The sequence below is a fragment of the Misgurnus anguillicaudatus genome, chromosome 21 (genome assembly GCF_027580225.2).
Source record: "Misgurnus anguillicaudatus chromosome 21, ASM2758022v2, whole genome shotgun sequence".
NCBI lineage: Eukaryota > Metazoa > Chordata > Actinopteri > Cypriniformes > Cobitidae > Misgurnus > Misgurnus anguillicaudatus.
The window spans coordinates 8,976,710-8,991,945 of NC_073357.2; the positions used below are offsets into that span (position 1 = coordinate 8,976,710).

Here is a 15,236-nt window from a genome sequence, read left to right on the forward strand (position 1 = left end):
TTTTTACAGTCTTGGGCATGTCAAATATTGGCTTTGATGCATTTTTAGTTTTTGTGCAGCATCAGATTACATTTTTTCTCCCTCATTTATGGTTTGTGGCCGCTTTTGCCCGATTGACGTCCATTATAACGGCATTTTTTGATTGCTGAGCCATGACACCTTATTTTCATGCATTCTGAATTGTTGGTGGTTTTCCTTTTGCAAAGAGGTCAAATTTGTAATTTTTACGGTTGATCACCATGTGGCACCATTAACCTTTTAGTAGGCCTATGCAAAAAACAGAGCTTGACAGGAGTATGCACATCTCCAGGGTTCGTACGTTTCAGAAATTTTTTTTGGAACATGAAAGATTCATATGTAAAAATCGAGTAAGGCGGTAAGTAAAACTGTATCATGTCTGTGTTTAGTTGGCAATCGAGTGCATATAATGTAAACGACACAAACGTAGTGAATCATAAATTATTTGTGTATGCTGCTTGCTTGTGACTCGTTCTGCCCACGGTACGCCTCTAGAACCTCGGGTTCATTCTGAAAGAATTAGTACAGCTGATCTGTCTTTTATAAATCTGATAAAGACTCTTTGGATATATGAAGGGTGTAATACTACTCTATATGTATTCAAGATTAACATGAGATCAGCGTGTGTTATTGTTGGAGCTTTAAAGTGAGATTCTGCACACAGAGGGCTTCCGACCATCACTTGAACCTGCAGTGACTTTCTGCTGGTGTCCTTCACAGCCTTCCTGGAGTCATTACACTGACAGCAGGAGATTTACAGGTGAGAACAGCCGGCTGTGCTACCATTAGTCAAGAACATGCTTACAGTTCATCTTACCGTAATATTTTCACAGCGGTGTCATAAAGAGCGTGCTGCAGAATGAGCCATGCAATTTCAAAAGGTTGCAACAGTGATGATTGTACACACACAGAGCTGTCGTCTGAGAAGATCACATATAAAACATTTAGACTAAAATGTATTTATTATTTTTTATTAACTTTACTTTTAAAAAAGGGTATTATTTACTGTCAGCAGAAAACATGCAAACCTACACAAATATATAAATGGCAAAAGTCACAGCACATTTGGTTGCCTTGTCGATTCATTTTCTTAGTCACGATTCAGTAAATCATCCCATCCCATGAAGCACTAGGATGGATGTAATCGGGTCAGAAAAGTAAAAATAACTATAGCTTAAGAAAACTAACATGCAATGAACTTCTTGTCCCCATGAGGCCAAAGAAGCTAAGAAGCTGCCAAATTGTGACATCTTGCTGTGAAACCTCACATTTTTGAATAATAAGGATTTGGATATGCTTATCTTTTCACATACTGTATATATGAGAAGTAAATGATGTCAGACGCAGTCACAGAGACAGGAGCTCATTTGGTTGGTCTATCTTATTGGGCTTATATATCTTTATATATATATATATATATACTTTATGGAGAAAATAAAAACTATTTATTTTTATGTTTGAAACCATGGGCTGTAAGTAAATAATATGACAGATATACACAACAATGATTGGACTACACAATAATATATATATTTTACATATTTATTATATATTTTTATGAACAGTTTGAAATTTTCAAAAAAGCACCATAAAATGTGGCAATTAATGTACAGGTACCAATCACATGTGCAATGACATACAGTACTGGAATACCAAAGCTAATTTTACTACAGCTGTATATTATATGAAGCTTTTGCACAAGATCTGACATAAGCAGGTAGTTACATTTTTATCATGTATTAAATAATCCTAACAAACAAACAAACACGTTTCATTTAAATACAAACAAAGAACAAAACGTGAAACAATTGAATTTCACAGTAGTGAAATCTGTCTAGCACCTGTTGCAACCTTGTGCTGCCCTTTATAGATAGGAGCCAAGGTCTCTAAACCAACAATCTTAGAGACACAAACATACACACACACACAACTCCAAAATCTAGTGAGCCATCCAGGGATAGCATTTCAAATGACATCATTATTTTGAAGGCTGTTCCAAAAGATAAGCTGCAACCTTGTATCCCATTTATTTGCTTAATTTTATGACACTATCGTTTGGTATCTTCACATGCAGCCAAATTACGTACCCTACATAGTGTACAATGTTTAATATCCAACCTATCTTCCAATGCATATCTCCATTTAGGCTGTTTGTCGCAAAAAGAAGCGATACATCATCCTGGATTGTGCAATAGCATTGGCTCTCTTGTGTCTTGTGACACGGTTGTATTATTACATCAGCTTGGAATGTGAACTATTCTCTATTCTCGATTGCATCATAATGTTCCGGTTTATGTTCGAATGAGATCTGACTTTGTGCATTGTGTTCACCGAGTTCCTCACATAAAGTGAACCTATGGCTTCAGTTCGCTCGATTTGACGCAAGTTGTTTGTATTAAATTGAATATGATGATTTATATGTTTACCTTTTTCCAAGCCATTGGCGAGTTATGTCGTCAATTAAGAGAGAACGCTTCCCTGCAATGACGAGTTTTTAGGGCAAACCATATTCCGCTATTATCCACTAAGTGGCGCTTTTACCCAACTTATGAAACACTAACTTTTGTGAAAATCATAAAAAATGCTGGCTGGCAACTTAAAATCTTTAAAACTTTAAATGTATATGAAACCATTTTAATTTTACAAATGCAAACAATTAAATGCGTCTAATCTGATGCATAAGGCAAAGACCTTGAAACGAGAGGCTGCTAGAGGGCACTTATTACTATGTACAGTAATGTTTTAGGGATAAGCTGCTGGCAAAAATGACCCATGGGGTCGTTTTTGGAGGACAGTCTCTTAACTCTTTCTCTTTAATTTTCACAAAAGTTTAATGCCTCACAGAAAATGCTCTTCTTTAAATATATAAACATTCAATATATTAAATGCAATTCATCCTACCTTCACTACCTCTTTTTATCACCTCTCAAATATGGGTAGTTTCTTCAAAAACACCCAATTTTGAGCAAAAAGCTGAGAAAATTCCATTTTTGTAAAGGACTTTTGATCAGATTCAGAGCGATCCTCAAAACTTAGATGTACATACTGCTGTTTGCCCTAGGGCGATACTTCCGGGTTTTATAAGCTGTGGAAGAGCAACCTGGTGGATAATAACGGTATTGCGGATTGACGAGATAACTCGTGAATGGCAGGGAAAGAGTTTAACATTTGCATAAAAAAGTGTTTCTGAAGAATGTTTATGTTAATCTGTAATACCGCGATTATCTACTAGACTTACCCAATTTATTAAAAAATTGAAAAAAAAATGTTATTTACTAATTTTAAACTCTGTGTATGTTTTAATTATCATTCTGAATCTGATCTCAAACAAAATTCCTTCACAAACATGCAATTATTTCAGCTTTTTGCTAAAAAAATATTTTTAAAGAAAAATACCCTTATTTAAGAGTTTATAAGCAGAGAAAAAATATAGGTAGGATTATATATACCTACAGGTTTTTTCCTGTTTTGTTTGTTTGTTTGAATGCGGGTCTGTTTTTTCATTTGATATATTTGTATGTTTCAATACTTTAGGAAACATTTTCTGGAAGGCATTTTGTGAAACTTTTGTGAACTTTTTTTTTTTGGGGCAACTTTTCAAAAAATGGCTGGCGGGGAATGAGTTAATATTTCTAGCATGTGAGGTACTGTTAGTAGGATATCATCAGGCTGCTAACTATGTTTTGGAACAGAGCCTTACGCCGGTTTCACACCGCAAGTGTAAGCATCGCGTATGCGTAGCGTGAGCAGCACGTAAGGGGAGCGTTTGCTGCGTGAGGCCATTGTGCTTTCACACAATGTGAAAACAGTTTGATAACAGTATAAAAATCTCAAGTTCACATTACTTAACTTTATTTTACATTCATTTATAAGCAACTTTTTTTACGGTCAGTCAGCTGTGATTTGTTTAATCCACATTGTTTTCGTGCTGTTCTGGTCCGTGTAATGACAGATATAAACATAATATACAATTATAGACATAAGCCCATGGTACATTATTAAATCTGTTTCTCTTAAGTGTTACGATAAAATAAAAAATCACTCAGTGATTGACAGCATGATGCAGTCGATCGTGTTTCCCTTCAACAGTTTAAGCATAAGATTTAGATTTATAGATCCATCTATTTTTCTGAAGATGACTTAGTGTTAATGCGCTGCTCACGAGTGCGGTGTGGATGCTTTAACTTGTTAACATGGGCGCCAAAAAAAACATGCTCCGCTTACGCCCTGCTCACACTTGAAGTGTGAAACCGGCATTATACTCACACACACACACACACACACACACACACACACACACACACACACACACACGCGCACGCACGCACAATGCAGTGTTGCTTTTGGGCATGTGGCTATTATATGTAATAAAAACGTACAAATCTTAACACATTTTATTCACATCTGACATCCTAACCCATTCTTACTCATGTGGGTATATAAGTACAATGTGTCCTCTTAAAATGAAACAATCCTTGCACCCAAATATTAGGTTTTGGCCCCAAAGTGCAATTCATGTTAACAAATCTGTAGCTGTTCTGACATTTTGTAGTACAAAAGGACTGTTCATTTATTCATTATTTTAAACCCTGGGTTAACAATCTCACATTTCTCACAAGGTTAAAAAAGCATTAACTTTGGGTTAAAGGGCACATATTATGCATATTTTTACAAAATGTAATATAAGTCTCAGGTGTGCCTAGAATGTGTCAGGGAAGTTTGGCTCAAAATACCCCACAGATCATTTATTGTAGCACGTCCAAAAGTCATGGTTTTCATGTGTGAGTGTGCTACAAATAGGTACAGCTCCTCACTCCCTTACAAACAGACAGTGAGTGCTTTTGGTTAAAAATAGATCTAATTCTTGTAAATACAGTCTAAAACAAAAGTGTTTTTAGCCATATTAGCACTACAATGTGCTAACAAACACAATTTTTGGGTAAAATTAACCTGTCAGTCAGTGGCCATGCGTGGGGCTTTGTTTGTGTGATGTCACATTAACAAGAGAATCAAAACAGCATGTCTAATGAGACTAATTTGGTTTAATGCGGATTAGGGGTGCACCGAAATTTCGGTCGCCGAAAATTTCGGCCGAAAATGGCATTATCGGTTTCGGGCTGAAATAAAAAATCCAACCGAAAATGAATGTAAACCGCGCCCCTCCCATCCGTGCGCTAGCGCTTGGATTTCACTCACGGTGATCAGTTGTCTCCCACCCCTCCCCTCCGTGCTCAAGCAGGTTTCACTCACGGTCTAGCTGTTTGCACGCGTCTGCAAAGATTAAGCATGTCTTGATGTGTAAACTTTAGAGAGAGTCGCGCTAATGTGTCTCATACTGCAATCCATTAACATACATTTGGGGAATAAAGCAATGAAAAACAACGTAACGTTTTTATGTGGAGCGACTGTTGCTCTGTTTGGGATTCACCCTCGGTCTCTGTATGTGCACGCGTTTAAGTGCCCTCGGTAGTGCACATACGAGAGAAACGCGTTTAACAACGCGTTTGCTTGTTTTTTTTTTTATTGACCGGGCACATATAAACAAAATTATCTCCACAGTATTCTTTTTCTAATAAAAACATTTGTTTATGTCTGAAGTGTATGTATAGATTACAGTCAGATTAACCTACTTAAGTCTGTGTCATTAATGTTAACCAAACAACCCATGACAAAGAGACAAATAGCTCTAAAAAATAAAAATATATTTAATTTATTGTGTTATGATTCATTTAATTTGATTTCTGTACCTAATGCTAATTTCAGACCTTATTAATGTACAACTTTGTTCTCTTTTATAAATGTTTGCAATTTCTTTATTGTTTATTAGATTTTTCCCACCCGCTTTTTGCTGATCCGAAAAATAATCTGATCTGTGCCTCAAAAACTGTAATGTGATCCTAACTGTGAGTTTTTTTTATCCGTCACACACCTCTAGTAAAGTTAGTACACAGTGATAGCCATAAATTCAATTGTACTAATAATTGGCATAATAATTTCTTTCAGTGTTTCGGTTTTTCGGTCTTGGTTTCCTTTTTTCTGTTTTGGCCAAGAATTTTCATTTCAGTGCATCACTAATGCAGATTAAACAAGAAGAAGAGGGTGGATATTTTTCATTGTAGGGTTGTTGACAAACTGCCAACATACAGTATATTTATGTCTAAACACCTTGTAAAAGTGAATTTTGCATAATTTGTGCCCTTTAAGCATGGTGTGAAAAGCCTTCAAGAATATCCAGTTAATTCCTAAGAATATTGCTAGATTAGGACACGCATAGTGTATTATTTTCTTATTTAGATGACATGCTGTGAAAATCCGATTGTTAAAGCACCAAATGTCAAATGTTAAGAGCTGAGTGCATTCACTGTGACAACAAAGCACCATCAGACCGACAGATGATCTTAAAATAAGACACATAAAGGACACTGCACCCTGTTTTCACTGAACCTTAAAGAAAAAGTTCAGCTAACAAATTTAAATCCGCTCTTCATTTACTAATCCCCTTGTTGTTCCAAATACTTATTTTAATTGTAATTGGCTTGCTCATATTTAAACTTGGCAATAAAACAAAGAGGTTTGGAAAGACATGAAGGTGAGTAAATAATGAGGGAATGATCATTTATCAGGGTCAATGGAACACCTTAATGTTTTATGAGACACATCTTTGGTCTTTTTTTACTTTACACTGCATCAGAGATCACGTACATTAAAAATGTATAAAACAGCACGACGACAAACATCTTACACGTATACAAAGTTTGATTAATAATGTGATTATAAACAGCATAAGGGCCACTGTTTAATTGCACCATGAATAACCTACATGTGAAAAGGAAGGTGGCCACATCCTGGGTCATCCCCTCAGGACCCTCCAATTAGCCATTGGTTGTAATAAAGAGACTTTTGACTAATAGGTCACCTGTACAGAGAGCATAAAGGTGGCACTTTATGCAAAAACAACGCTAGGCGTTTTAATTGTTATTATGGCTCTGTTCCCAAATCTAGTGAGCTACCTATGTAGGCAGTATTGCACTGTAAAGAATGGAAGTGGCACGATGACAGCAATGGAGCTCACATGCTTTTGTAACAGAGCCTATATAACAATACAAATCAGAAAAAAAGTGAAGTTCATAAGTTTTTGGCCAACCAGTGGCCTTAAGAAAGCACTCAGCTGGCTATCTTTGTGTAAAGCTGGATAATGAATCGTTTTCCAGTGCAACAGGCAAGCCAGTATTGCTGAAAAAATTATTTCCAGAGCCAAGTCTGGTATACAGCAAACACGACAAACATGGAACTCTTTCCAAATCAAATAAAGCTTTCAGGTCCGAAACATCTTTAACGCAAATATGCAAACATGTATGCACATATGCGTTCCTAAATGACGATGGTGCTGACTCAAGGAGCCTTACAGATAATACTGTATCTTTATACATTTAATGAATCAAGATTTAATCTTCAATCTGCTACACCACCACCACCACCACGGGAAATGCATAAGTGTACAGTCAGGACGTCCTTATCGTAAAACCAACCATTAGTGTGAGGACACAGTGTGAAGGCGGCTTAACTCCACATCAAAGATCAATAACTATAAACGTGATTATAACGATAATCTAATGAGCATCCACACCAACAGACAATAACGGTATGTTTATTCTCATCTTGCATGCTGCCGTTTTACATTTTAAATGCGCGACATTTTAAATCCTAATTAACTCATTCACCGCCATTGACGAGTTATCTCGTCATTTATGAGTTCATATTTAACTAATAAATATGCCTTTCTGGACGAATTACAAAGTGAAAGTGTAATCCACCAGATGGCGCCAAACCGAATTTATCAAAAACAGAAGTTAAAAAGATTTAATGATTTATTTTAACTGCCTTTATGTTTGATAGTAATTCTGAGTCTGATGTCTAACATAAATTCCTTTACAAAAACGCATTTTTTTAAGCTTTTTGCTCAAAATGTTGTATTTTTGAAGAGAAATATTCATATTTCAGTGGTTAAATTAAGTAGAAAAAGTAAATATATAATGAAAGTTTTTTCCCCATTTTGTTTGTTTGTTTGTTTGTTTGTTTGTTTGTTTATTGTTTGTTTGAAAGCAGGGGGTGTGTTCTTTAATTTGATATAATTTGTATGTTTATATATTTATAGAAAATAATTTTTCCTGCAAGGAATTTTGTTAAAATTTTGTTAAAACCACAAAAATGCAGGTGGGCAACTTTTCTCAAAAAGGCTGGCGGTGAATGAGTTAATTTTGACCGGCTGTTAATTTTTAATCGTTTATCAGCTGTAAAAATCAATCTAAAAGTGATCCCAGCTAGGACTAGGTGGTATATTGAGTTTTGGCGGCTCATGACTTCTTTTCCAAGGAGGCTAAGATGCGAAACTCGTCAAAACATCTTTGTGTGGGGGACATCATGTCAATATATGTGTTCATGAGTCATGTGAACCTATGTGCATTGGGCTTATGTGAAAATACGTGCCTGCTACAGATGCTTCGTAAGGGTTTATGATAAAAGAGACATTCGTGTTTGCTAGATACTTGCTTAACTCTATATGCCCGCCAGATATTTATCATTATCATCTTTGGTGTGACTGGACTTTAACAAGACTACTCGCCACATAAGTATTTGGAAAATCCACGTTATTTTTTATTTACTAAAGCAATTAAGTAGCACCAGTAAAGTAGTCCACATGAACCAACCTACAGTATATCTCTTAATCTCCAGATTTGTGCTGGTTATTCGATTGAACTGTATATATCCGTATATAAAAGAATATTTGACTGTTGGATGATGTGACTGACCAATTAGAATTCAGCATTCCAAAGAGCAGCGTAATAACCAGACAAACACTTTTTACGATAATGCCTGCTATAGCACCCCTGGCTGCAATGCTGAGATAACAAACTTTCGTTGCTGTTTGAATTGCAGTCAGATATTTCAGACATTGCATAGTTAAATGTATTTGCATTCACATATGTGAATAAAGAATGTTTAGGTCCTCAACATTTGTGCATCTTGCATCTAGTTTTTCCACTGCTGATTTCAATTTCACTGAACATTTTTAATAAGAATATAAAACATTATTTTGACAGTACAAATATAATAGGCAAAAATAAACCTCTGTGTTTGTGTGTGGGATCATTAACTCTTGGGTGGCATTTTGCTGATGTAAAAGTCTCTGCAGGTTTGGCAGCAGCGCTGGTACCAGCGCATGTCCTGGCACAGGTTCTTCTCTCGGACCACCTTGCAATATACCGCCCACTGGTCTCCTGTGCACTTGTATGTCAATGCAGCTGTCAGGAATGAAAACATGGTATAAATTAAGGTATATGTGACTCTGCATGTGAATGCAAAAATCACGTAACCGAATTATGAGATTTAGAGCATTAAAAAAGTGTTGGCCATAAAATTACAAAAATATGTCATTTGTGCTCAATGCTGTAACTGATTATAATGGTTATAAACTAAGCCTTTAGGATACAATTCTCAAACTTTTATTTATAATATGAAAAACACTCAAATTAAAGTGACACTTTGTAGTTTTTCAACCTTCATAATATATTGTGATGGTACATCGACTTAAAATAGGTTGAATGACATGTCTACCGTAGCCTGACGGGGGCTATATCGCATTTACTTGTAAATTTCTCAAAATTCGGACGTGAGAGCGCAACTATTTATTTTCCTGATGTTTTGTCATGGCCAAAGCAGCAACTAAAAAAAGGAAACCTAAGGTTTTGTCGAAGGAGACCAGAAAGAGAAAACGGTAGAGTGACAGAATAAAAGGAAGGACGAGTATCAATATTGGTCCAGCGTTCGCTCGCTGGCATGAACTAAAGGAGAAGGAGGGGTACGTGACCGATGCTGACTTGGCCGTCATGCTTTTGGACTAGTAAGTAATGTTATATTGCTTGCATTTAATAGTGTCACAGACTTACGACATGGGCGACCTGGGTTCGATTACTCTTTGAGCCAAATTATTTTCTATAAGCTTTAACCAAGCGACCACTGTTACAACTGGCTTGTAAACGTGAGCTATGCGGATTTTTGGCGTTTGAAAAAAATTAAACCCATCAAATTATATTAACATGCTGGAAGGCACACCGCGGACTTTGTGACCTAAAGAGTTGTCTTCTTTTCCTTTGTGACAGTGCTGCGGCGCTTGTGGCCTCTGGGGCGCTAGACGTGAAAAATACATGTCTAGTGCCCCCAAGTGGCCAAAAAAGTTCTGCGGTGTGCCTTTAAGGATTTTATTGACAAAACCAAGGGCAACCTTCCAGTCTCTCTGGTCGAATTTAACACGGAAGTGACTTAAACTGCAATTCATCGACTAGCTGCTAGAGACAGGCTCCAAAGGGGAGTCAATCCCATAGACTACCCATGTTAAAATGTCCAACTTTACAGCAAAAATAAATATGTTTACAGCCTGATACAAAAAGTGGTTTTGGTCTATATGTGGGGTTTAAATTTAACTAATCCGTATGAATTATATTAGGCCTTAAAGTCATGCATAATAATGGGATGGTCATTTGAATGACAGGTGGAATGGCGATGTTGTCACTACCGTCGAGCTATGTGGAGATAGTTTCATTAACCAGGCACCTTAGTACCACCCACGTTCCGCCCTTTTTGCCGTTTTTGGTTATCCGGGAGTGACGCATGGTGATGTGCTGCCAAGATGGTGACAGCCGGCAAAAATGCTTATCAGAGACCTACGAGTGACATCACGGATGTTTTATACAGTCTATGGCAGGGGTTTCAAACTTAAACTGGCTTGGGGCCATTTCTGAGATTGACGTTTCTTCGGAGGGCTGCAGAGCTATTTTAAGGTTAAAAAAATAAAATATATAAGCAGTGTTTTATCTTTTAAATACACATTATTTTATAAAAGTAATTAAATTATTTCTTAACCTTATCTTTAATAACTAAGGCCTATTAAAGCATTGCACTAAACTAACAAGTTACATTTCTTTATACATTTATAAACTATTATAAAATGTTTTGATTTATTTTGGATTGTTTTCAGTCATAATATTGACTTTATTATGTTCCATCTTTGTTGTTCCAAAGTTTTAATGATTTTTCTATTATATGTGGAAAAATATGAATAAGTGAAAGTGATCCTAAAACTTTTGAATGGGTCGTCAATGTTACATAAGCTAGTTAAACAGAAAAAATGTATAATACTGCTCTGTGTGTAATTGCATAGCAAGCTACTTAATAATATATTAAACTTCATTGTATATAGCAGTATACATACTTTTATTATCCTCTTACGTTTCTCCTCATCCTGGGCACTTTGATGGGTCTTTTTCTTACTTTAGTTTATGTGTTGCATTACATCTACGGCTCTGCCTCGCTATGCGGTGTCTCTATTAGAGGCTGTGACTTGATGTGAACCTCACCGCAGCTCTTCTCTAATTAACAGCTGAGTATTCACCCGGAAGTAACAAATCTTCTTTGGACAAACACTACAAAGTCCCGACCAGATTAACTGATCGCATGGTGACAATGATATGATTGACGCAAGGTTCAGATGAGGATTTAAAATCCGTGGACGCATTTCATTATCCTCGCAATCACGGAGCGCATGTCTCATGGCTGCGTAGCAACGGGTGACGCCACGCAATAGAGCGCAACTTCCGCTCCAGAGCACTTTAGAAAGTAAGATTTGTTTTAACACACGTTGTTAGACGAGACATGTTAACGCACCCTTAAACGTTTAAAATAAAAATCAAACGAATATGAAACAAAGTGAATACAAAGAGTTTGAAACCACTGGTCTATGGACAAAACGTTTAAATATTTTGTACCAAAAATACAGGAATTTGGCTTGTTAAACACTGATTTTGATCGTCTCTGTGTTTACTTTAGGCACAGAAACACCTAAGGCTTGTTTCAGGAACCTCTTTATAATCATTAGAAAGTTAAAAAATACCCATAATTTTAATTCGCATAATTTTAATTGGCTGGTCAGTGCCAGACGAGGCATGAAAATTGCGACTTTAGCTAGGTTCTCATTTCTGTGCGGATATTTTTCGTGTCATTACAAAATTTCAGGAACAGCTTATGCGTTTTGTAGGTCAACTTCTGAAAAGATAACTACCCTATATTAGTTACATTTTAAAACTGTTAAAATAATTAAGTTTTTGGATGCAGTTGTGTGACTTTAGTCAACATAAAAGACACCAAAGTGATATTTTCACCAAATGATCTTTACTTTATAAACACTTTATATATTTTCACTGAATGTTCTTTATTTTACATCTCTTTCAATAGGTATTATTTTCGGAATAGTGAAAACTTGGTACTTATACTTGTAACTTGGTATAAGCATTTCTTTTACTACTGCCTCCCTATGACAAATCGTTTCATTGTTTCCTAATCTTTTTAAGTCACTTTGAAAAAAGAGTCTAAATGCCTAAATGTAAAACGAAAGAATTTGTGTAAAAAAAGTAACCAAAAAATAACTTTAGCTGGGATTTCACAGTAAGGTCACACATAATTTTAAGACGATGACTTGGCACCATACTGTACATGTAATACTGACCTGAACAGATATTTATGAAACGCAAATGTTGAAAGCAAATATGGCTCTGTTTTAAAACCTAGTGAGCTACCTTGCTTTCCGTTTCTTACATAGGCAGCAACATAGGCAAAATGGACTGATCTGGAACACTACATAGGCAACAACTCATTGAAATAAAATTCCTCATGCATCACATGATACATGAACTAACAAACATACATTACATTGCATCGGATGCTGAAATAAACTCGTGCTGTTCACGCAGTTATGTTTAAATCAGGTTTAATAAAATTCTCTCCACCCATATCTATCATAAAATCTTGCCCTTATAATCAGCTCAGCAGGTTTTGGACCACAGCCGAAATATTAATAATTCATTAAACTAAAAATATAATGGCTAATCGAACCACAAAGCATTGCACTTTAAATAGCAGTGATGAAAAAAACAGTGCCTTAGATCGCTAACATGATGAAAGAATATAAAAACAAACATGAAAAAACTAAATGATAAAGTCTTACCGAGTCTAGGGGACGTGATGGTGTTGACGTTGACTTTGACATTACACATCCCCTGTTGACACTGTCTGTACGCGGGTGGCTTCTGAACTCCTTGACAGTCGCTGCCATGGCGACCTGTCACTTTGTGCATACACTGAACAACTCTGGATTGCAAGCCCCGCCCACATGATGATGAGCACTGAAAGAAATCGATTGACACTGACATTTCATCATAGATGAAAAAATATATTTTCCACATTACATCCATCTTTGTCAGCTTGAAATGACAGGACTAATTTTATCCATCAACACATTCACCAAGGGCAAAGTAACTTTCTGAGTTTCTTTCAAGTAGATTTAGAAAATTACATTTTTTGTGTGTTTTTTTCTATAGTGTGTTTTTTGTTGATTGATGTGGGTTTGGGTTAATACGTTCTACAACAGTCTAGGGAGGTGCAAAACTACATTTTCCAAATGAAATGGGTTGTCTAATCAACCAATCTTAAAGGATTAGTCAATTTTCTTTTAAAAAAAAGTATTTTTCCAGGATTTTTCTCATTTTAATGGACCCCAACACTTAACACTTTACTCAACACTTAACATTTTTAATGCAATTTTAAAAGACTCTAAATGATCCCAAACGAGGCATAAGGGTCTTATCTAACAAAACGATTGTCATTTTGGCAAGAAAAATAAAAAATATGCACTTTTAAACCACAACTTCTCGTCTTCCTCCGGTCGTGACCTCACGTAATGTCATCACGTCAAGAGGTCACGGATGACGTATGCGAAACTACGCCCCAATGTCTACAAGTGTGGAGAAAGAGGACCATTCTGACGTTGTTGTATGTTGAATGATACTAATTAATGTCTTTGTGTCAGTTTATTGTTTAAAATGGTCCGCAAATGTGCATTTTATAAATGCAATGTGTGACCTTTCGACGTCTTTGCGCAATCACGTGAAGTCGCAATGGCTCGTCACACATCCGGAGGAAGATGAAAAGCTGTGGTTTAAAAGTGGATATTTTTTATTTTTCTTGCCAAAATGACGGTTGTTTCGCTGGGTAAGACCCTTGTGCCTCGTTTGGGATCGTTTGGAGTCCTTTGGGACTGCAGTTTTGAACTGCATTAAAACGGTTAAGTGTTGAGTTAAGTGTTAAGTGTTGGGGTCCATTAAAGTCCATTAAAATGAGAAAAATCCTAGAAAGTTTTCCTAAAAAAACATAATTTCTTCTCAACTGAACAAAGAAAGACATCAACATTTTGGATGACATGGTGGTAAATTGTCTGGATTTTTTTTAAATGGACAAATCCTTTAAAGAAGCTGTAAATTTTGGCCACCTTATCAACAATTTACATTTTATGATTTAATTGTAATTAATTAATTGTTTTTCATCAACTTACAAACCCCTTGCAATTTCCCCGCAAACCACCAGGGGTTCGTGAACCCTGCACTAGTTTATGATCTAATCAGAAGAAAAAAATTTACAGTGGTTTTTCAAGTAATAAATCACAGATAATAAGCAAAGAAAAGATCCACCAAGTGCGCGATTACAATTACATTACACACCATGTGGTGTCTTTACGGGGTCTTTACAGGATGTGTGTGAATGCATTGGAATATAGTGCATAAATAAAGTAATTATACTGTAACTGTAGTTCCTTTTTAAATTGTGGTTCATAACTTTAATGGGGTAACAGTGGATCCTTCTCTCCTCCCCGTTCCCTGTTTGTGACTTGTTTTTGCACCGCACCATTGTTTTTTATTTTCCCCTGAAACTTTAAATTATGCATCATGGTGGTAGGCCAGTGTGTTGTTGTTGTGTGGCAGGATTTAGGTGCGGTGCGTTTTTGTATGCGCGGTTTACCCGCTAATAAGGTAGACCTGGCAGCATTTGATTTACATTACTTTATTCAGTACTTTGTCATAACTTTAATGGGGTTTCTGTAGCATTTATGGTCACTCATATAAACTGTTGAATGGAAAAGAGCTTTCATCATTCTGCTTTCTGCTGAAAAATAACAACCTACAGGTTTGGAATGACATAAGGGAGTTAATAATAGACTTCAACTCAGGAGGAGGCTGCAGTTTCTGACTCTGAACTAATGCTAGTCTTTGTATTAAAGGCAGGGGGTGTTAATGGTACCCTAATGAGCAATGCTATCTCCAGGCAAAACTCTC

At 36.2% G+C, this 15,236-nt stretch overlaps 1 protein-coding gene across 3 annotated transcripts in view; it reads right to left on the reverse strand.

The window, feature by feature from the left end:
• Window positions 1–1,546: 1,546 nt before the first annotated feature.
• Window positions 1,547–15,236, reverse strand: part of adamts17 (ADAM metallopeptidase with thrombospondin type 1 motif, 17) — a 244,291-nt gene continuing 230,601 nt past the window's right edge. For all 3 annotated transcript variants that reach the window (XM_055187083.2, XM_055186975.2, XM_055187023.2), the window contains 2 exons: window positions 13,076–13,253; window positions 1,547–9,320 (listed from right to left, as the gene is read on the reverse strand). In XM_055187083.2, the coding sequence (XP_055043058.2) occupies window positions 9,169–9,320; window positions 13,076–13,253 (330 nt within the window). In that variant the 3' untranslated portion in view covers window positions 1,547–9,168. The remainder of the gene's footprint in view (window positions 9,321–13,075; window positions 13,254–15,236) is intronic.